We start from the raw sequence: 24230 nt of genomic DNA, 5'->3' as shown, positions 1-24230 counted from the left end.
ACACCGCCTGATGCCCTCGGGGCACTGCAGCTGGGGGTGCCTGCTTCCCCGTCGTAGCATGTTTCTTAACGAGCCTCTCTCCTCTTATTGCCTCCACATCCTCACCTTCCTTCTCCCCTCAACCCAGTGTGGCCCCCTCCGTCCCCACCATTCCACAGACTCAGTCCTTACTGGGGTCCCAGGATACCCCCAGCTGCTGTCCCCTCCCCTGCTCCCCATTCCTGATCTTGTGTATAACAGCGAAGCGTCACCTGTGCTCACAGAGCATGACATACTCCTCAGAGACCCTGCTGCTGCAGTCACTCATTCCTAGGTCACCTCTCTGCACCTGTGCATTCCCAGGCACCTCTCCTGTGCTCTGTGTCTGCCCCGGGCACTGTCTGCTGAGGCCCAGCACAGGGGCGCAGCCGGGCACCCCATCTGTGGGTCCTGCACCCTGCCAGGAACCAGGAAGGATTCCAGTTAGCAAGTGGTGGCGTGATTTAGGTTAACTATCGTGCATTTCATCATCTCCGCTGTGGCCGTTCTTCCCAACTGAGTGCTCTTAGATTTCCATCTGGATGAGTTCTCTTCACTGTTGTTCACTTTTTTGGTGACTTGCCCCCGGAGCCGAGAGTGTGCTGATGGGTGACCCCGGAAGGCCTGGGTTTATTTGTTTAACCTTCTTAATGAGGCCAAAGTCATTCGCCTTTCAAAACTACACATCAGCAAGGCCGCTGCAGCAGGCTGACGTTTTCCAGACACCAGGGGAGTCTTTGCCTCCTTCACGAGTGAGGAAGAACGTGGCAGAATTCACACCTGTGAGAGACCACCGTCCCCGTGAGTCCAGGGACACACGTGGGACCCGCCCACAGACCACACTGGTTTTCTTAGCCCCGCCTCCAAACCCTGAAACGAACAAAGAAAAACACACAGAGCCTGACCTGGGAGTCTTCTGGAATGTTTTTTTGTTTGTTTGTTTTAACATGAGCACTTAGAAATTTACTAAAAACTTCAACAATTTGTATTTCATGTAAACTGCTCGGTTAAAAACTACACAGTTTTTGGAAGAAAAACTTCATATTCACCTACCCAAACACCCCAAGGGAACAAATGGGAGCATTTTGTCATTTTTACTTTAGACTGTTTCAGAAAAAATGAACCACGACAGATGGAGTGAAGACTCCAGGCCCTGTCCTTGTGCAACAGATCACACTGCAACCGTGACTCGAAACACCCACCCTGTCCACGGACTCTGTGGGTCAGAGATTCCGAACAGACGCAGAGGAGAAGCCTTGTCTCTGTTCTTTGACATGTGGCTCACAGGATGGGGGGCCGGGGGCCATGGGGGGGGCTGTGGGGACGTGTCTTCGCGAGCGCATCCAGCGCAGGTACCACTGGCGGCCGAGGCCTCACTGGGGTCTGGCGGTGGGAACAGCCGCACGGGACTCTCTGTGTAGCTGGACCTCCTCCCGGCGGGTCCTCCTCTTGAGCCTCAGCGGGCCCTGGGGCTCCAGTGCTGTTAACCCAGTTCCCACGGCAGACGCGGCCTCTCCTTCCAGGGGCACCCTGGGGAGTCACACGGCATCATCTCGCTGCGTCTCTTTGGTTCCAGAGTGTCATCAGTGCTGCCAGAAATTAAAGGGACAGGGGATTGGACTCTCGCTCCAAAGGGAGCGTCCGTGGCAGGCTCTGAATGGGCATGTGGGGCAGAAACTGACCGCTCGGGGCACCCACTGCTGTGCGGGGCTTCTAGTCCATTTTTTACAGTTGTCCTACAGGTGTGGACACCCACGTGCCTTTCTTCTTGTGTCTCTGCCTTTCTAACAACTGACCACAGAGAGCCGTGGAGGTGGATGTTAGAACCAGGCCTTGTTAATGCGCTTACATGGTGATTTATCAAGCTGGGTGAAGGGGGACGCGACACTAATCGAGAGGCATGTCCCTCTGATTTAATTACACTACACTGTCTTCATCCCAACCCTCTGATCAGTACTCGTGAGAAGTGCATGTCTTACTTAGTGTGGCATTTTACAGTGTTTCAACCACACCACTTTTATTCCCTCAGGACAGGTAGCATGAAAACAAAACACAGTGAGAATCGTAAGACTTATAAGTTCACACTTTGTATGGATCAAATAAAATAATGGATTATAAACTGCTTAGGAAACTGTGTAGAGCTAGGGAAAGGCCTATGGTTAGTATGACTCGCAGCCACATTTCGCGGTGAGCTTTTTCTGTACAGCAATCCTGCCCTGCGCTCCCCTCCTCCTTTCCCTTGCTGGCCCTGTCCCCTGCGCGCCCCCCTCTCTGCTGTGTGTCAGAGTGCAGCCAGCCCTTGCATGCCTGTCCCCCACGCTGCTCCCGCAGAAGCCTTTCCTGACAGAGACCTTCAGTGGGAATGCATCTCTCGCTCCTCTGTGCTTGCCTGGCGTCGGAACGCATTGTACTCTGTGCCCTGTTTCACATTCTTGTCACTGCTGATCCACTGCAGGCTTCCCGCGCACCAGGGCCCAGCATGCCTCGCACCTGGGAGCCGTCTGCGGAAGTCTTTTGGATGAATGAATGAACCAATGGTCTTATCACCGTGCTTAGCTTGCCTGTGGCGCCTCTCTCAGCTTGGACCCTAAAGAGCTGTAGTACTTTAACCATGGCAATACCTGGGGGGACAGAGATATCTCCCCCGGCCTCCCTGAAGTCATGCAGGTTTGGGGAGGGGATACTGGCCTCTCTGGCGGGGGCATTTCCCATGATTCACACCTTCCCGCCCCATGACGCGCACCTCTGGCGATGTTGCTCTCCAGTTGGGAGCAGATGTGGACTTGGGAGACCCACAAGAAAGAGGAAAGACTTGGCAGCGGGGAGGCTGTTCAGGCCATTTCTGGGATGGGTGCCAAGCTCTGGTTTCGGCATTAAGTCATGAAAATAAATGAATGTGTGCCTTGTAACGACGTGCAACTTGTGTGCTCTGCAGGGATGGGGTGGGGCATCTCTGCCTCCCGGGACACTCAAGGCACAAAGAGAGGGCGCACACCATCTGCTTGCTGCGGGGCTGGCTTTGGGAGTCTGAGATCTGCCACTTTTCCAAGTGGGCGGCTGGACAGCACCACACGAAAGACCACATTGTCACCTCCGTGGCAGCGTCTCTCTCCCGAAACTTATCAGACTGGATCTGGGCCTTTGGCATGAACTGGGGCTCACGAACAGCTAGACCCGCCTCCATGCCCAGAAGCAGCACCCCTTCCTTTGTGAACTTCCCGGTCGGTTTCAGTGTAATTAATACAGTCTTAGCCGTGGTCTGTGTTCCCGTGGTCAGGCCTCGTCTGAGCCGAGGAGACCAACAGTCAAGGCGACCCTCTACTTTACAACCCTCTCTCTTTTTTTATTTGAAATAATTTTTTATTTTTTAATTATAGTTGACGTATAATATTATGTTAGTTTGATGTGTACAACCCAGTGATCAGACTTTATATAACTTACTGTGATCACCCCGATGAATGTAGTACCACTCTGACACCATACATAGTTATTATAATATTATCGACTATCTATATTCCCTATGCTGTACATCCCCATGGCTCTGCTGTAACTACCAATTTGTACTTCTTAATCCACTTTGTTCACTCATCCACCCAACCCGCATCACATTTGGCAAGCATCAAGATATTCTTTGTATTTTTGAGTCTGTGTCTCTTCTGCTTGTTCATTTATTTTATTTTTAAGTTCCACATAGCAGTGAAATCATATGGTACTTGTCTTTGTCTGACTTATTTCACTCAGCGCAGTACCCTCCAGGTCCATCCACACTGTGGCAAATGGCAAGGTTTCATTCTTTTTTTATGGTTGAGGCATATTCCATTGTCTCTGTGGACCACTTCTTTATCCTTTCATCACTGATGGACACTTAGGTTGCTTCCATGTCTTGGCTATTGTCGATGATGATGCCATGAACATATTGGTGCGTGTGTCTTTTCGATTTAGTGTTTTGGATTTCTCTGGATAAATTCCCAGAAGTGAAATTGCTGGGTCCTTCTTTGTCTCTTATTATATAGCCTTTGTTTTAAAGTTCATTTTGTCTGGTATAAGTATTGCTACCCCAGATTTTTGTTTGTTTCTTTCTTTTTTTCCATTTTTTATGAAATATCTTTTCCATCCCTTTACTTTGAGTTTCTGTGTGTCTTTAGATCTGAAGTGAGTCTCTTCTGGACGGCATGTATAAGGGTCTTGTTTTCTTGTCCATTCAGCCTCCCTTTGTCTTTTGATTGTACCATTCAATCCATTTGCATTTAAAGTAATTGTTGATGGACATGCATTTATTGCCATTTTATTATTCACATTTTTATTTGTTTGTTCCTTCATCTTAAATATTCTTTAACATTTCTTGTAATACCGGTTTGATGGTGATGATCTCCTTCAGCTTTTATTTTTTCGATTCTATTGTAAATGATAACTTTGCTGGGTTGAGTAATCTTAGTTGTAGGTCCCTGCTTTTCATCACCTTGAATATTTTGTGCCAGTCCCTTCTGGCCTGAAAAGTTACCGTTGAGAAATCAGCTGACAGTGTTATGGGAGCTCCCTTGCAGATAACTCTTTTCTCTTGCAGTTTTTAAGATTCTCTCTTTGTCTTTAACCTTTGGCATCTTAATTACAGGGTGTTGCAGTGTGGGCCTCTTTGGGTTCATCTTGTCTGGGACTCTGTGCTTTCTGGACTTGTGTCTCTTTCCTTTGCCAAGTTGGGGAAGTTTTCTGTCATTATTTTTTCACAGAGGCTTTCAACTCCCATGATGTGAATGCTGCTGCACCTGCAGCTGCCCCGGGGGCTCCTTATATTGCACTGCCCCAATTTTTTAAGATTCTTTTTCCTTTTTGCTGTTCTGATTGGGTGATCTCTGCTTTCTTGTCTTCCAAACTGCTGGCTTAATCTTCTTCATCTGCTCTGTCATCAATTCTCTGCAGTATATTCTTTATTTTAGTTAATGTGTTCTTCACTTCTGAATGGCTCTTAATGTTTTCTAGCTCTTTTTTTTTGTTTGTTTCCTCTTTGTTGAAGTTCTCACTAAGTTCATCTACTCTACCTCTAAGTTCATGGAGCATCTTCTAACTAGTGTTTGAACTAGGTGATTGCTTGTCTCCATTTTGTTTCCTGTTCTTTCTCTGGAATTTTGTTCTGTTCTTTCACTTGGAAAGTGTTTCTTTGTATTCTTACTTTGGCTGATTCTCCATGTTTGCTTCTATGTATTAGGTAGAGCTACTACATCCCCTGGGTTTGGGAGAGTGGCCTTATGTAGCAGGAGCTCTATAGGGCCCAGTGGCACAGCCTCCTCCATTACCCAAGATGGGCACCCCAGATGTGCCCCCATGTGGGCTGTGTGCACCCCCCCATTTTAGTTGAGCCTTGATTTCTGCCAGCACCTCAGTGGGAGGGGTTTACCCCCAGGCTGATTGACTCCAAGGACTGGCTGCGGCCACTGTGTAGGATCAGCTGTGCAGAGGTCGACCCCACAGAGCAGAGCTCATTTTAGTAGGGCTCTGGTGCCCGCTACTTGTTTGAGAGGTTTTAGGAAAGTTTGAATTGTAAGTCAAAACAGAGCACTTGTGTGGAAAAGGCACTGAAAATGGTTTGCATGGGCCGACAGTTGTGGTGAGGCGAGATCTCAGCGCATCAGCTGGGCAGGGATGGCAGTGTCATGAGGTTGCTGGATGCTCAAATATGGCACCAGCCTGCTGGCTCTATAGTGGGAGGGCCCAGCAAAAGAATCACAACCTTTGCCTGCACTTGTGTCTGGGAGAAAGCTGCCCCTCCAGCTCTTGCTTGATGCCAGACAATTTAGTTCCTCCCTATGTGTCCCTGGTACCTTCTGAGCTGCTGCCCCAGTGCTGGAGCTCAGAGGAAGTGAATCTGAGTAAGTCTGTGCATGGTCCCTTTAAGAGAAATGCCTGGGACTCTGGTAGCTTCCTTCCCTCTTCCTCAGCCACAATCCCCCTGGTTTTTCCAGTCAGAAGCTACGGGGACTTCTCTTCCTGGCACTGGGATCCTGGGCTGGGGGGCCTGGCGTGGGGCTGGGACCCCTTGCTCCTCAGGAGGGACCTCTGCAGTGGAGATATCCTTCCTGATTTATATCTTGCCCTGTGGGTGTGGAACCAGCCCATTCCACATCTCAGCCCCTCCTTCCAGTCTCAGTAGGAGAGTAGGGCTCCCGCTCTCTATCCTTAGTTGTAGGACTTCCGTTCATCTAGACTTCAGACAGTTCTGAATGATGGCTTTTCTATAGTCTAGTTGTAATTTTGATGTGGTTTGGGGAGAATTCAAGTACCTACTCTGCCATCTTGACGGAAACCCCAGGCTCATAATTCTTGTACTCAATAGTTTGCGCCTCTCTGCCCCAAAGCAACCCGTTCTAAGAGCAATGTGAAACTCCGAGAGCAGTGCTCCCAGAGGAAGAAGCTTGACTGTGACGATGCCAGCATTTTTTTGCACTATACCAGTTGCAGGAAATTTTAGAGCAGATGTGAGGCAATAATACTCAACTGGCAAAAAAAAAAGGATGGCAGTAGCTCACTTACTAAAATGAGATAGTTTAATGAAGTGTGTGTAATTATTAATGTTTACTTAAATGAAAGTAACAAGGGTTTTAAAAATATCAAAACCAGAGAGTTTTGCATATTTGTTGCACTATGCATCTATTCCGAGTAAGACTAGTTTAAGAATGAGCTCTTGTACTTGTTTAGAAAAAGAATGTATATTTTAGGGAGTTTTAAAGACTGCATCTTCTTTTTTACGAGGCTGCAGGGATGGGGATGAACTGCAGTGGCCATGAGCCGGGGTGCACTGTGAGGTTGGAATAGGGGGACTCAGCCATCAGACATTTCACTTAAGCCTCCTCCCCACCTACTGACTGGCGTGGAACCACCCAGGTCTCTGATCTCCTCCCCCTCATCTGTAAAGTGATGGTATAGTCACATCCACCTCAGGGGTTCCTGGGAGATTAAATGAGTCAGCGTAAACCAAGCAACCCACCTAAAGCCTGGCACACAGTGTACGTTAGGTGTCGATGAAGATCAGTTCCAGCCCCCAGTTTTCAGATGTGGACCCTGCCGTAGCACTGACAATAAAGCATCATCTGTGAATGCGCGCACCTGAACACCTGGGTGGGTGGCAGCCAGCGGCCAGATGGTTGAAGCTGCTGCACAGCCGTGTCCCGCTTCTCCGGTTCCTGTGTGTCTGAGGCACCCCCTTCAGGGAGACTTCCTGTAAAAGGCCTGAAAACAGGGTGTTCACGAATGCCATCCCCATGTTTTGTTTCAAAAACTCCAAGGAATCATGATTAAAACAATTTGTTTTCAAGTTCATGAAGAAGCAAATGTTTTCAGTGTGGAGCCGTGTGCAGCTAATCGGAATGCAGCCTCGGGTCCCAGGACCCAGGACTGTCCTCTGGGTGACGCCGTCATTGCACCCTGGAGTCGGGAGACCCAGAGCACAGCCCCGTTCTGATCTGCCTTTTGGGCCTCCTCTGGCCCTCCCCCACCTGGGCAGCACAGTTCGGGCATCACAGTTCGAGCATCATAAGGACTCTGGGAGAGGCACTGCTGGGCGGGGTGGGTGGTGTGTGCGTGCGTGTGTGCACGTGTGCCACAAACACTCTTCAGTTACACAGATAACAAAGTCGTGTCTGCACTTTGGGACTTCAGGGCAAACAGTTACACACTTCACAGTCCCCACAGGGAAAGGTTTCATCTCCAGGTGGGATCCGTCAACAATCGGATCTCCCTGGACTTCCTCCGGGCCCTCCACCAAGAACCCCGGCCAGGACTTTCCCAGGATTAAGTGTTTTCCCAAGTCTCTTTTCCCAATTCTTACCAATTGGAAATTTTATCAAAATAAATTCTTGTCGAGCCCCTCTTAGCCTTGCTCTCACACACAAAGCAAGAGAACAGGAAACAAAAGAGATGGGAACACGCAGAGGAAAGGGAGGAGAGACCGTTGGCGCAGGCTGCTGCTCAGAAGCGAAGATGGGACTCGAAGAGTTTTGTGGCTTTGAATCAGTTCATCATTTTTAACCTTGAGGTTACCTGTGGACATGTGCTGACAGTAGTCTCTGCTGTTCTTATAGGTTTAGTTACTGCTCTGTTTCTCTCTAAAGCTTTTCCCGCAGGTTTGCCCCTCCCCTAATCCTGCAGACTTACCTGAGTGGGAGGAGCATCCTGGTGTTTCCAGCACTCCATCCACCTTCATGCAGCCAAGACATCAGAGCAGGGAAGCACAGACCTTCACCCCTGTCTGTTCAGCGTCTCCACATTGGACGTGCAAACCAAATTAAGGCTCACGAGGTTCTAGAATGATGTGTCAAAGTCAGAAAGGTAGTGAAAAAACGTTCAGAATGTGGCTTTTTAATAGTCATCTCAAAATCAGTGATTTTTTTAGAAGCTTAAAAACAGACATGTATTAAACTGGGAAAATACCAAAGATTTAAACTTTATTGGCTGCTTTTCACTTTCTGGAGAAGTTGATTTGTGTGTGGCACTGTTACTGGTGTTTCATCAGCGTGGCCGACTGTGTCAGAGAGAGTGTATTCTTCTTAGAAAATATAGGCTTTGGCAGAGTTTAAAAGGGCTACGCAGTACACTCTGTTCTGACTGGATGATGAAAATCTTTGGCAACTGTGCTGTCCAAGTAGAGGAAAGTGTTACCAATCATTTTGAAAGACACTGAAATCTAGTAAGAGGTAGAGGCTCTTTCCCTCCACGCTAAAATTGTTCCGGGGGAGTGCTGCATGGACAATAATGTAAATCAGGAGGTCCTTGGCCTCTCATGCTGGCCGATCTCTACAAGGGGCTGGAGTCTAGGGGTCCCCTGGAGAGGCCCCCCGTAGTGAATGGGACAGGTAGAGGGAGGAAACAGGGTGGGGAGGGGCGGCTGCCATTCTTTCCCAAGAGCAGAGAGAGAAGGTCGTGTGTTTACTTTCCCCAAAAGGGGTGATTTCACTTATTCGGGGACTTATTATTATTCACTGTGATTGTTTTACTGTTTACTCATCTCTAGTTTTCCTTTATCTGTTTCACCCAACCTACAGTCGATGACTCTGGACATCCATCCTGCTCTTTCATCAGCTCTTACAGACCAGAAAGCTGCTGAATGTCACTTCACATTCAAAAAACATTTCTCATTGTGTCCCATGGGACTGTCTTCAAAATGCCAAGCAAATGTGGTAGAACTAGTTTTTGCACCAGTAAAAGGCCTCGAGTCTCTTGTTTCATGATAGTTAATTTGGTACCTTCCTCTTCCCAAACCAAAGAATCAGAAAAGGCACCAAAACGTTTAGTAATGGCCCTGGCTGGTGCAGCTCGGTGGATGAGCACCAGCCTGTGAACCAAAAGGCTGCTGGTTTGATCTGGTTCAGGGCCCGTGCCTGGGTTTTGGGTCAGGAACCAAGTTGGGGACATGTGGGGGCAACAGTAAATCGTGTGTGATTTTCTTTTCCACTTTAGTACTTAGAGTTGGTGCATTGCTGTATGATTTCAAATGCAAATTCTGCCCCCCACCCTCCCATCTGCCAGTATAATTGCAGCTGGGGGATCAAAGGGCTGTGACTCCCACTGTGTCCTTGTCATTGTGTCTGACCTGTCTGTATCTTGTGATTCCCTGTGCTCCTGTTTTCATTTTTATGTGAATTTTATTTAAAATAACTAATTACTGAGCTAAACTCTTGATATTTTATTTTCTTTCTTTTTTAAACTTTGTTTTTAATGTTGACACCACCACAGATGTCCCCATTCTCCACCCCCCCTTGCCCACCTCCACCCAGCATTTTGTTTCCAAAATGTTGAGTCATTTCACACATTTATCATGTCCTTCCAGATGTCTTCACTTCTCCTGATTATCTTAGAGGAGGGTTCTCGTGTGAAGGGTACAACCACAGTTCCAAGAGGAAGCCACAGTCACTTTAATTAATGTTGAGGCTAATAGATGGATCCCACATTTTCTTTTTAAAAACTAGTGTTCGAAATTTTATAGGGAAAATGAATTTCTATGGAATGTGCTTATGCATTTATTTAAGGTGACCTGGGTAAGAGTTATACAAAAGAGCCTATAAATTAACAAGTTGCTTTACATAATCTTTTAAAAAAATTGTTTCATAATAAATTGGAATATGGGAAGGTTAAAACAACTGGAATAATTCTTTAAATTATAATTTAATCTTTCATCCCAAATACACTTATTTTGCTTGTAATGACTTGGCTATATTTCAAAACTCTCATAGATTCAGGATTTCTTTTTAAAAGTAAAGATTGCAGTAAGTTCGTATAGTGGTGGAAAAAATTAAAACTACCTAATCCCTTATCTGAAATAAAAAATTGATTCAATAATTATTGTCACATTTTCATTGGCTTAAATACAGACATTTATAGTATTGTGTAGAAGAAAGATTCACAAACTCATAAACCATATGCAGACTACAAAATAGTAGCTGTCACCTTATTTTTTAAAAAACATATACATCTGTTTACATACTTTTATGCATAGATAAAAGTCTGGAAGAATATTTATATCAGGGTGGAATTTCAGGTGGTTATAAATAGTTTGTATCTTTTAATTTGAATATAGTCAACATACTGCTTAAATAAAAATAGTTTGTTTTTTTTTAAAGATTTTATTTATTTATCTTTAGAGGGGAAGGAGAGAGGGAGAGGAACATCAATGTATGGTTGCCTTTCGTGCATCCCCTGCTGGGAACTGGCCTGCAGGGAACCGGCCTGCAACCCAAGCATGTGCCCTGACTGGGAATCGAACCGAGATCCTGTGGTTCGCAGGCCTGAGCCCAATCCACTGAGCTACACCAGCCAGGGTAAAAATAGTTTTTAAAAATTACAAGCAAAGATCTTTTAAAAATAATTTGTTTCTTCAGTTCTTCAATCCAATGAAATGGAATGATAATGTTGTAGTAAATCAGGTTTTCCAACCAAACAGGGACATGCAGGCTGAGAAATAACAAGTTTGCTTTGGAGACAAACGACGTTATGGAATTGAGAGTATTTGGAAAATTCAGTATATGCAGTCATAGCTGAGATGTTTAACTTCTGGAATTCATGGAAGGTTTTTTCTTTTTAAATGTTATTGTCATTATTTTTAGCCTCAGCCGAGGCCATGCTTACAGATTTTAGAGAGAGGGCAAGAGAGAGAGGGGGAGAGAAGCATTGAGTGCTTGCATCTCACTATACGCCCTAACCAAGGGCAGACCCCACAACCCAGGCATGTGCCCTGACACGGAATCAAACCCACGACCTTTGTCTACAGGCTGACACTCCAACCAGCTGAGCCACATCGGCCATGGCTGGATTTAACAAAAGTTTTCATTCAGGAAAATCCAATCCAGTGCGTGCATTTCATCTAAGCCTTGAAGAATGCCAAATGTAATCTTATCAGGCAGAGAAAAGATGGAAAAATAGTGTATCAGAGAGAACAGCTAGCTGCTCAAAAAGGTAGAAACGATTCAGATAATGTGAAAACTGCATGCATATAGCTGAGTGTAGCTGAGAGTGAGAACCGATGGGCACCGAGATTGGGAAAATGTGCTGGGCTGCTGTGGAAAGCCCCCTGAAAACTTTATTCTGTAAAAACTGGGGAGCTCTCGAAGGTTTCAATCAAGAGAGGGACGACCTCATTTTCAGGGCATTTTTTAATTTTTCAATTACAGTTTCCATTCCATATTGTTTTTTGTTGGTTTTGGGTGTGCAGCATGATGGTTAGACAATCGTGTGCTTTACAGAGTGCTCCCCAGATCTTTCCAGTGCCCACCTGGCGCCACGCATGGTTGTTACAATGCTGTTGACTGTGTTCCGCTTGCTGCACCTCACATCCCCGTGACTGTTCTGTGACTTCCAATTCTCACTTCGTAATCCCTTCACCCTTTTGACCTCAACCCCCAGACTCCCAAACCCTACCCCATCTGGCAACCCTCAGTTTTTTTTCTATGAGTTTGTTTCTGTTTTGTTTATTGGTTTATATTGTTCTTTAGAGCCACATATAAGTCAAATTGTATGGTGTTTGTCTTTCTCTGACTTGTCTCACTTGGCATAATACCCTCTAGGTCCATCCATGCTGTCGCTAATGGTGAGATTTTATCCTTTTTTATGGCCGAGTAGCATTCCACTGCATGTTTGTACCACAGCTTTTTTATCCACTTGTTGTCTATTGATGGGCTGCTTCCAAATCTTGGCTGTTGTAACAATACCACAATGAACACAGGGGTGCTTATCTTCTTTTGAATTAGCGTTTTGGGTTTCTTTAGATATGTTCCCAGAAGTGAAATTGCTGGGTCAAAAGGCAGTTACAGTTTTAATTTTGGGGGGTAACTCCACACTGCCTTCTATAGTGGCTGCCCCAGTCTGCATTCCCATCAACAGTGCATGAGGGGTCCCTTTTCCACATCATCCCCAGCACTTGTCTGCTGATTTATTGATGGGAGCCATTCTGACAGGTATGAGATGCTATCTCATTGTGGTTTTAATTTGCATCTCTCTGATGATTAGTGACATTGAACATCTTTCTATATGCCTCTTGGGTGTCTGTATGTCCTCTTTGGAGAGGTGTCTATTCAGGTTCTCTGCCCATTTTTTAAATTGGGTTGTTTGGGGGTATTTTGGTACTGAGTTGTATGAATTCCTCACAAGTTTTGGATATTAATGCCTTATCAGCTGTATTATTGATGAATATCTCCTTCCATTCAGTAGGTTGACTTTTCATTTTGTAGATGGTTTGCTTTGCTGTGTGTTAAAGAACATGCTGGATTCTGGGAGAGGCGGGCAGACAAGGGTGGCCAGTAGACACTGCCGCTAGTGGTCTTGGGGGTTGGGTTTAGTAGCTGATGACTTCAAAACAGCTATTATAAATGCATTCAACCAATTAAACAGTGTTCAAAGAATTAAAGGAAAAAAGGTCTTAATAACAGAGAATCTCAACAGAGAAATAAAAACTTTAAAATAGAAATTCTAGAGCTGAAAACTGCAATAAACTAAGATGTCAAATTCACTAAATGGTCTCAGTAGCAGATTGGAAGTGGCAGAGGGGAGAATGAGTGAACTTGAAGGTTCATCAGCAGACATGACCTAGTCCTGAGAAAGACAGAAGATTCAGGCACACAACGGCCCAGAGGCCCAGAGGGCAGTCAGTGTCCAAGGTCCGCCACCCAGCACCCCAGTTTGAACCTGCTGTTGGCCTCAGACCTGGGCGGAGTGGCCCCAAGGGAGAGCTGCCTTCTGCTGTGAGAACTCAGGTCCCAGGACTGGGCATGCCAGGGACAGGAGTGTAGGGGGTGGAACTTGACCTAGAGAGAAGTTCCTGACTTGTGTTTTTACCCTTTGAATTATTTTCTAAATGTCCTTGAAACTAAGTTTCATAGAAAGACTTTTGAGAAGGCAGTCTCCACACCCACCCTCACTCACCTCTGATTCCCATGAACAGTTCTTTCAGCCTGATCGTCAGCACGAGCAGCCAGTCCACCCGCCCAAGTCCAGCTTCAGAGGAAGGCGTATCCAGCTTCGGCAGACAGTGCGTCCGGCCCCGAGAACCTTTCTCTCCCCCTCCCTTAGCCAAGTTCACCGTGTTTCCCTCAGTGAGGCTCTTTTCCATCCTCCTAACATGTAGCTTTACACTCAGTGTGGAATTTCTTTGTTTTTCCAAAGTGGGAGTAGTTTTACCTCTTTCTAAGATACATAAAAATAATACTTCCTGCAAAGAAAACACAAAAGATTATGAAAACAAAACCACCTGTCATCAGACCACTCAACATATTCAATTACCTTAACGGGTCCCCTTTTCTTCTGATACTTACATGTATATGCTTTGTATCATATAGATTTTGTACACCTATGGAATCCTATGCCTTTATAATCTGATTTTTAAATCTACTAAAATGTGGATTTTTTTCCATATCAATAGATATAGGCCAATAGTTGATTTTGGGTTACTCAGCAGAGAAAGCCAAACCCCAACCTAGGAGCAGCAGGGTGGGGAAGAAGGGCATTTGGGGGGAGGGGCAGCAAAAAGAGGAAAACAAGCAGCCTCTCACCCTGGAACGTGGGGGTCGAAGGGCAAGTGCTTGCAGAACCGGGGGCCCCTCTGCTCCCTCCGTCCCTGCCCGAGCGAGTCACTGCTTCCACTCACAGAATTCCTCTTGTCTTTAGACATTCTCCGTCATTTAAAGAAATCATAAACATCTCAAAAAGAGTAACAGCACATCTTCTCCACAAAGAAACAAAAAGGCTTGAACTTCTAGGATCTGAGGGCACGTCAGGAAAGCATCGTTAACATATGACAAGACGTCATTATCTCAGAAGTAGACTTGGTGTTTTCCTTTCTCCCAGCCTCCCACACTGGGACAAAAGGCCTCTATTTAAAGGACATCTGTCCATCAGATCTTGAAATTTACTTCCTTCACCACACATTAACGTATGGCCATTACGGGCCTGGAAGGACAGCTTGCGTGACAATGAGGCCCTATAGACCTGTTGCCACAGAAGGTGCCTCTGTTCTGGGTGAGGTCACCCCACTCCAGGTGGCCGTTGTAAGGCCTCGAGTTTCCTCTCGTCTCTTAGACTTTCTCTCATGTCCCTGGAATTTCGCTCTGTCCCGGGGCCAGGCCATCTGCCCAGGGCCTTTCCATTAGCACTCTTCCAGACTTCTCTCTCCTTGAGAACTTCCTCCTCCCTCTGTCCCGAGTTCTTTTAATGCCTCTGGTTTCCTGGGTAAGAAACTCACTGACCCGCCCCTTGGACCTCACTCCCTTGTCTGTTGGATGGAGGGGAGACAAGTGGTTCCTCGGCCTAAAATCTGAGCTGGGCACCCACGTGCTGTAGGCAGAGCTGAACCTTGGGGACATGTTCCTGTCTGTGTGTCTGGGCCACCCATCACCCTGTTCCAATACCCTTCTCTTGCCTTTTGTCTCCTTCTAAATCCAGCTCTTTGTTGAAGGGTCTGTTCTGTCCCCCCTTCTCCATGTGTCTGACTGCTCGGGACCCCACGGCCATTTCTTTCTTGGGGGTGCTCTGGCTTTTACAGTCAGTCCCATTGGGTTTAGACTTCAGTTGCTCTACCTTTGCTCCTTACAAGTTGACCTTGACTCTCTGAACCGTGGGTAAGCTCCTCAGGGAGGCAGAAACAAGGCATGTGCCTCACCGGTATCCTCCCAGCCTGGTGTGCCTCTGTCGTGCCGGCCACTCCAGGGAAGCTGCCTGTGCACACCGGATGACTTGTTTTTACATCTGCAGCTGATCGTGATGGGTCTTGCCTATCATAAAAGCATTCGTTTTTGATTAGAAAGTAATGCCATCGATCACGTTAGAGACATTTCCATTACGACTAGAATTAGTAATGGCATCCCTTCCCGTCCTGGAGATGCCACCCGAATTCATTTATGATTACAATCATTTGTAAGCATGACTAAGCTTCATTATGGTGTCTTCTCATTGATTTGAAATGGAACCCGTCTGTGGAGATCTGTGTAGAGGTCTGTGTGGAGTTGGCCAGTGATAAAGATAGCCGTGGGTACCCCACACTCCAGGGTCACACCCAAAGCGTAAGTGATGTTTTTTAACATCCGTGAGGGTCTAATGGCTACTGATTTTGAACTAAGAGCTGATTAGAAATGGTTCCCTTTGCAGGTCGTGCTTTAGAAAATCAGACAGAGGCACATGGATCTTGTCACTTAATGTCAGAGACTTCCCTTCTCCTTCCACAGCACAAATAATGACAAGTCAGATTTCTCGTGGTTTTCACTGAAGCCACATACCATGATGTCCTCTAAGCTTAGCATTTCTTAGGTTTATCTGAAAGGGCTGAACCAGATGACTGTGGGGGAGCTGACTGCTGGCCATCGGGTCCATTCCCTGGGGTTTAAGGAGCCAGCAAGTTTCAAGTCCCCTCTGGAGTGTCAAGTCTTTGCATACCTGCATTTTTTTAATCTTAAGATTTTGACCTTTGTATATTGAAGATATTCTGCTGCTCTGGTTGTAAGGACATTTAGAAATCAATATTTTAATGTATATCCAACAGTAACTTGTCCCAACGTTTATCATTGCAACTCAAATTTATATAATGTCTATTTGGATTTTAACAACCAGGAAGAGCTAAGAAAAACTTGGTTGGAAACCCTTCAGAAGTGTCTAATTAGGCTATAGTTGTGCTTTTCCCAAAATGAAGCACATGTAATCCTTTCATGGTTACAGAAAACAGTCGTTTGAGTCTTTTATCAGATTGGCTTTCGCCTGCAGCCTAGGGGGTAGTTCTCTTTGTGTAAAAGTGAATTTGGAGATTAATGAAGGACAGAATGGGTACACGTGGATTTACAAGCATTTAAAAATAATTGTAAAAATCTTGGCCTGTGTGCACTTAAAAACAAGATGACCCACTTGTTCTAGGTAGATTGCCTTAGAAAAAAGATAAAAGCATTTATGTCTTTGATCAGACTTAGGTAAATTGGACAACAGGTGGTTTTAGGTCTTCGTGGGCAAGACAAGTTGCTAGTACCTCGTTTCAGGAAAAAGACCTTAGCTGATGACACACATCGGCCTTGGCGTCTGCTGACCTCTCTCGAAACCTGAAAGACAGACCGCAGACCCAGAGCCCTTGTGACAGCAGGCAGCAAGCCAGAGCTGATTGGGACTCTAGCCGGGAGGCAAGGGTCGCAGCCAAGCCTTTGAGCTTTATGACTGCCAAGTTTGTGCCCTCTGGAAACTCGAGTGTGCTCAGCACTTCGTTACAGGTACATAAGCTGTTTGTTAGTTTATTTTGTACCCTGAAATGATGGCAGGTTCCAGTCACACACGCAGAAGCCAAACTGGGTATTCTGAACAGGAAGGGATTTAATAAAAGGGTTTGCATTGCTGCTCTTGTGGAAGGACTGGAAGCAAGAAGGAAGGAGATCAGGAAGGACTGAAGCCCCTGACTGCCCCATGGCTTTACAGAGCCTGTGACTCCTTATTCCTCCGCCCCATGTGTTGGGGAGTGATGACAAACACTGGCTGACTTTTGCAGCCACCAACTACTGTTGTCACAGCCACGTTGGTAACTGGAGCTGTGGCCATAGCCAAGAAAGGAATTCTCACTACCTCCCACCTGCCTTTTGGTTTTGTGCTAGTCCCCCAGGCTGGCGAAGGATTCTGGGAAATGTAGTTTCCACACCTCTAGCTCCAAGGATGCAGAACAAAGTGCAGAGGATATGTGGCCCTCACAGTACTTTAGGTGACATCACAGAACCTTAGAAAATATGAAGATATAGCACTTTAATAATTTAGACATTTATTTTTAATTAATTTTGATGTAAAGTATGAAAAAGTCATTTTGATAATATCTCCTATGAGAGTGAAAAAATGATCAGCTTTATGTTAAAGTGTATTTACCTGCAGGTGTAAAGAATACTTGGGGGACATTTTATTCACTCAATTCAAGCGCAGATAAACAAATGCATTAAAATGATGGCTCTCTCTAGGTTCCGAGAAGCATGGCTGTGTTCCTAGCCAACCCAATTCTCTGACATACAGCCAAGTCCACAGTGTGGGTATTTGACACTGATTGGTATTTTTCTGAAGCAAAATGCTTTGTCTGGCAGTGGAATCGCCTGTTTATATTCTGAAATTATATGTACTTGTCTTCTGGCTGCATTGTTTACATGTTTAATTCCAGTAGGGAATTATTTCAGATAAATAATCGTCTGCAACTTTACTGGAAATTGTCATGCCTTGAGAAACCAGTGCTTACTGATGGTAAAACGGTCCTAAATAACCACAGCTGCTGCTACTATATGTCTGTAAACCTTTTCATTTCTTTCATCTGCATTAATCTCAGCAGCTCTGCAGATGGGCCAGTGACTACTGTCCCCATTTTTATTTCTCATGATGTTAGGTGACAGGTCATTAGCGGTAAAATCAAGGCAAGGGTTGGGTTCTATAAATAAATATGACAGTTTGCTTATGAATATGCATTTGTGAGACTGTTCCTGTTGCAACAACATTCATTTTCATGCTATGGTCTAAAGCAGAAGCCTGTTAGGGTGAGCATGACATTCGGAGGGAGGCAAAGGCAGTGGGCATGGGGGAGGCCTGGATGCTTTTAAGGGAGTTTTCAGAGCCTTTTCTTACATGTGTTCCAAGTGGATCTGCTGGGGACGATGGGCACGGTGAGGGTCCTTATTGCTGGTGTCCTTCCTCCCACCTTCCAAAGGGAATTCTGCCCCTCTCCCATTTCAGGATGGTATACGGATGGGGTGGGGGCTTAGAACCTGTGGCCACCAAACAGGGGGACAATTTGGAATGTTGGTTTGGTGTTAAGAAATTAATTAAGAAAGTTAATGACTCTCATGATGAGATTAAACAACTTTTTGTAAGTCTGGTGGTTTCCATTTCTTTCCCTACGCTAATATTGTAGGTGGACTTTAATAGCATGTTGTCAGTTAATAGAAAAGTAGAAATAGTTTTGACGATAGATTGTGAACCTGGCATATAACTGAGAAAGAAGCAAAAGGGTTGAGTGACGTGGTGGTAACAGAACCCTCTCCGTTCCCATTCACCTTTTCATATAGACAAGCTTCTTGGCACATACATTTATAAAAATAAAAATTAAAAAAAGAATAAAATTGAGGAAATTGAGGTTGAGCCCTAATTGGTTCTAGTAATAAGCATTCTTCATCCACAGAGTATATGAACTAACTGGGGAGGGCTAGATTTTCTTAACATTCTGGGAACGGAAAGCTGCATTTCCAACAAGATTTTACTCTTGCATAATGATTCTGTTCAAAATTTGCTGTATCTTACATTTTCATCAGTTGTGGTCTAAAAGTAGCTGTAATTGTAACCTAATCAGAAAACATTCTGATGTTTAGAGACTAGATTTTTATTTTATTATTTTATTATTTTTAATTAATTTTATTTAGTTATTTTTCAAGTACAGTTTTTTTGTCTATTTCTCCCATCCCAGCCTCCCCCGCCCCTTGCTCCCCACCTTTCTCCCATTTCCGCCCCCCTTAGTTCTTGTCCCTGTGTCCTTCCTATTTGTTCCTCCAAATCCCTCCCCCTTTTTCCCCTTAACTTCCCTTCCTTCTCCCCTCTGATCACTGTCCCCTTGTTCTCTGTTTCAGTGTCTTTGTTTTTTTTTTTCTGCTTGCTTGTTTGTTTTGTTTAGCTTCCTGTTAAAGGTGAGATCATATGGTATTTGTCTTTCAGCACCTGGCCTATTTCACTCGGCATAATGCTTTCCAGTTCCATCCATGTTGTTGCAAAAGGTAGTAGCTCTGAGACTAGATTTTTAAATAGTAAAACTTTTAAATTAAATGTTAATTTATATACATAATTTATTATATACAAAGGCATAAACCATAATAATGTTTATTTACTTTACCATTATGAACACAGTACACAGTGACACATAAAATGTGAGGTTTAAAGGATGCGAGAAAGGAAGTAAGAATTGAAAGAGGAGAAGAACTGATGCCAAATTTTAGAGATTTGAGGATCTTGTTTTCGGCGAGTGGTGGTAGATGTCAAATGGCCGAGGTGCTCGGACTCTATTTGGAGACAGTTGAAAGAATGACATAGCGACATTATTTGACAATGTCAGTATTTACAGCATAGTAGAAATTACACCCTTGACCATTACCGAAAGTGACAGGGAAAATTTTTATAAATCAATGTGAAAATGCATGTGATTGATTTTTAAATTTTATGTGAGGAGGATACAAGCAAAACCCTGTGAGGATCACTGACCTACACACAAGATAAAGTCACGTGCCTTGAGTGTAAGCCTGGCCACATGTCCTCCCTGCTCCTCTTTGTCTTCCAGTTTGACCTCGTGTGCGTCAACGCTTGGATGCTGGACCTCACACAAGCCATCCTGAACCTGGGCTTCCTGGCCGGAGCATTCACCTTAGGCTACGCAGCAGACAGGTGGGCATTGCTATGACAACACAATGTGCATGCGTGGAGATGAAACGTCGTATGTTAACTATTAGAAAAACAGACTTACTAGGTGCAGAAAGCAATGCTAATTCCTCTGCTCATGACATTCACACTGGTTTGACTGGACTAATGTTTTTCATCTTAAACTGTGTCTGTCTCCTTTATCCTTGAACTGGGCAGGCGGGTCTGAAGGCGTCTGCGCGGAAGCCCAGACCTGCCCGCAATGGCTCCCCCAGGGGCGGACAGACAGCGGGCTGGACTCTGTGGGTTCATCCTGCATTTCAGTCCCTCACTGGTTGTGGTTTGACTCATTTGGCCATAGGTCAGCCCCTTCCACATTTGGTCCATTTAATTGAAAAAATAACAAACCATGTATTTTATTCTACAGATTTAAAACTGCAGAGAAAAGTTTTCCAAAAATCATTAAAAGAGTTTATGTAACATTCACAAATATACCAGTTAATGGCATACACAGTGCTTGCACAGATTCAAGGTCATGCTTCCCATTCCGCTATTCCCGTTTCAGACATTATTGGTGCTAGCTGACATGTTCTTGTTTAGTTGTTCCTTCACCCCAATTCTAGCTACGAAAATACTTGTAGTCATTGAATAATTCCCTCTGTACTCGTCAGGACAGGGAGAGGAAGCTCTGGCCCTTGACCACCCCTGGCTTAATATTCCTCCGGTCCCTCTAGCCCAGCCTGGGTGGGTCCTTTCGACCCTGTTTGCAGCCAGGAGTGCTAAGGGTACGTCCTAGACACCAGCCCGCAGCAATGAATGAGCGAGTGTGAGGCAACAACATGCCCGCATCCTGCAGCTGGTTGGCGACCTGAATTTGACCAAACCAGGACGTCAACGTGTGCGGAGCCCTTGGTTTCCTCCTCCGACCCTTCGTCCATCTCTGAGGTTTCTCTTGCTGTCCCCATAATCCTCGTCTGCATGTGACTTTCTCCTTAACCCTTTGTGTCTGATGCGCTTTTCCTGTATTTTATGTTTTTCTACTGCTTCTACTGCTGGCCCTGCCTATTCTTCCTCTTCTATTTTTTTTTAAATCTCCCCAACATAGCATCTTCTCTCTTGGCTGGCTACAATTTGGAATTGAGTTATGTATTTTTAGCACATATTTCTTTAATTTTGTTTTTACTCTGCTTAATTTAAACAGTAGGTTTTGCTTCTGCGGCGTGTTTCTCTTGCACAATCCGTAAACATGTCTTCAAAGCAAAGTGACTGGATGGAAGGAGGTACAGTGTTCCTAACTGTGCTCCAGGGGGAGACGGCGCGTATCCTTGGATGTGGCCTTGTCCTTGGGGGAGGACAGACCCCCGAGTGATTCTGCCCCCTCAGGGCCAGCCATCTGTCAGCTTCTTCTCTTCTTTATGTCTCTGACAGAAAGGAAAACAAACAGCTTAACAGGCCATGTATCTGTGGGAAGGGTAGGGAGTGAATTTAAAAACTGGGCCTACTTCCATCTCCGCTTTGCTGACCGAAGCAAGATGATGTGTGTGTGAATTTGGTGGACATTTCCAGGGGGAAATGTTATCACATCAAGTCCCTTAAAAGTCACTGATGATAAACTTCCTCCAGTCCATACTTTGGCACAACCCTGCAGAACCATTTAACATTGGATTCTCAGGTTTTTCACACAGGATACCTTGTTCCCGTTTTCTAAAGTCTTTAGTTTTATTCAGTGAATGGGGAAAATGAAATACAAAATTTAGGGGAAACTCCTATTGGCCTGAACTTTATACAGAACTTTCTTGTTAGCATCTCCTCTGGCCCTCTGACCACAGCCTCACTGTGGAAAGGTAAAAAATACACACTTATACACACATAGAGGGGCACACACACACACACACACACACACACACAAAGGGTACGGCAGAAGTGATGCCTGCTTCAGTGAGGTGGGTGGGGTAATGATACGGGTATCATGATTTGTAGTTTTAATTTGACCATTTCACCTAAATATCGTGTGTTGTGCTTGAGGGTGATATTGTTATGTTACAGAGTGACATGCCTATAATTTTGTAATAAAAAGAGGCATTGTTTATGCTGGACCCTGTATCTGTGTGTGTGTGTGTGTGTGTGTGTGTGTGTGTGTGTACTCTAGAAAATGAGACTACAGCCCAAACCTTCTATGGAAAAGAGGTCCAGGTAGATGGGTCTGTCCAGAAAGTATTCAGCCATGCAATGCGAAAGATAGAGATGTTTCTTGAAGAAGATACAAGATATGAAAAACATTGTCCACAGAACAGTGACACCTCAGTCCCCTGAAAGCAGGCACCTTGGGACCTCACATTTCTCTCAGTCCCCATCAGCTGTCCCGTCATATTTTCCTGAATCTCAATGATGGTCTGAAATCTCTTCCCTTTCAAAGATGATTTTAGTTTTGGGAAAAGCCAGAAGTCACAGGGCACCAAATCTGGGCCGTAGGGGGCCTGAGTCACCTGGGTGATTTCATGTTTCTCCAAAAAGCTGCATGAGACGTGATGTATGAGTGGGTGCATTGCAGAGATGACGTTGCCCACAGCTGCGGCCTTCTGAATCATCCACATAGTTTCTGGGGAGGGGTGTTCCAGCTTAATGCAAAATTGGTTGCAGAATCGTTGCTCTACTCCCTCAGTCATTTTGAATGTGACAGCCACACAGTACACAAACTCACTCAACAGTGTGTACTGTCCCCACTGACTAGTACAGTGAAGTCGTCATTGTTCACGCATGTGCATTCCAGTCTGCTCTCCTTGGCTCCCAGGTTACATTGATGTCATGCAAACCATTTTCATTCTATTAACAATGGCTGCACTTTTTCCGGACAGACCTCCTCACATATATGAAAAGAACAACAGAAGCAAACACATGAAACTTGAGTCGTGGTGAAGTTCAGAAATTTACCCCCATATCTGTCCTTCAGCCTCTTTTAACAACACTCAGACTGGTAGTCTTTTTGATGGCGTTGGAGATAATGTTTAAGTTGACCCTTCCTTTCTCTTTCTCACGAAGGTACGGCCGAATAGTCACTTACTTAATATCCTGTTTTGGTGTTGGTGTCACCGGCGTGGTGGTAGCATTTGCACCAAACTTCCCTGTCTTCGTGGTCTTCCGCTTCTTGCAAGGCGTGTTCGGAAAGGGGACATGGATCACTTGCTACGTGATTGGTAAGATATTGCCACACCTTGTCTACTTGAGGACCATGGTTAGATGGATTAAGAAGTGCGGGCTAGTCAGCCTTCCTCGTGCAGGTTTGGTGAGGCTTCGTGTGGCAACAGTAATTATTTCTGCAAATAGCAGGGTGCAGGGGCAAGATTCTGACTCTATAGGAGTTGAAAGGCCACCTTACTTTGGGGACCAAATATGGCATATCGCAAAATAGTGGGGTGGCCACTTTCTAGGACTACCATACTGTTATCCCATGATTTTTTTTTGCTTTTCTTTTTTAGGGATTAATTTTTATTAAACTTCAATAGTCCCTTGAAACATTTTTAAAGACCGTTCTGTGTATTTCTGTGACACAGTTTAAGACAACACTCCCGTGTTCTATTCCTTCTGTGTCAGCGGAGAACTTTTCACCATGCCGGAGATGTGAGCGGAAAGTGAGAAGTTCATTTGGGAACCTTTGCTGTCTTCCGTAACTAGAAAGTGTGACCTTCTGGGTGTGAAAGGCAGAAAACCTTCCCCTTGCTCTTTGCTCATATTACTGGGAAGTCCTGGCTGCGATGTTTGGCTCGATTTCCCGTGGTGTCAAGGCGGGGCACCACTACTCTAAAAATCACGGTGGATTTGTGATCAGGGGAATTTGAATATTCCTCTTTGATTATTACCCCAGATCTTTGGGCGTCTGTTCCCTTCTGTGATGTTAGGCGATTCCTCCCCAAGCCTCCCACTTTAGAGACTGTTTGAAAGTCTTCTTATGGACAGGAAGGGAGGGAGAGCATTAGAAGGATTGACTGTCTCTGCCTGGCGCAGAAGAGATAACTTTGAAATATGAAGCATTTTTAAGGAGACCCAAATATAGTAAATTTTAGAAGTTTGATCTTAGGGCAGGAAAAAGAGCATATCCCAGGATGATCAGAATAGGTGGCAGATAGAAACCGATTAGTAAGGGGCGGGGGAGGGGGGGAGGAAGGCGGGAGGATGCAAGAATGATGCTCCTTGTGTGATTTTTCAAGAAATGTCACACACTTGAAAAGCCCAACCCTGTAGAGAGAATTATCATTTGATAGAAATGATCTTGTAATAATGAAAAATTATTTACAGAGTCTAATGTTCATACTGAATCTCCCAGAGGGACTATAATGTGCATCTCTTTA

At 45.1% G+C, this 24230-nt stretch overlaps 1 protein-coding gene across 1 annotated transcript in view; it reads left to right on the top strand.

Annotated features, from left to right (window-relative positions):
* SLC22A3 (solute carrier family 22 member 3) overlaps positions 1-24230 on the top strand; it is a 76155-nt gene that overhangs the window by 19440 nt on the left and 32485 nt on the right. The window contains exons 2-3 of the mRNA XM_037126087.2: positions 19808-19911; positions 22924-23078. Of these exons, the coding sequence (XP_036981982.2) occupies positions 19808-19911; positions 22924-23078 (259 nt within the window). The remainder of the gene's footprint in view (positions 1-19807; positions 19912-22923; positions 23079-24230) is intronic.

The sequence above is a fragment of the Artibeus jamaicensis genome, unplaced genomic scaffold, assembly GCF_021234435.1.
Source record: "Artibeus jamaicensis isolate MK-2021 breed Jamaican fruit bat unplaced genomic scaffold, CSHL_Jam_final contig_497, whole genome shotgun sequence".
NCBI lineage: Eukaryota > Metazoa > Chordata > Mammalia > Chiroptera > Phyllostomidae > Artibeus > Artibeus jamaicensis.
Note: the sequence above shows the minus strand (reverse complement) of the source record. Positions and strands in the feature narration are given on the sequence as shown.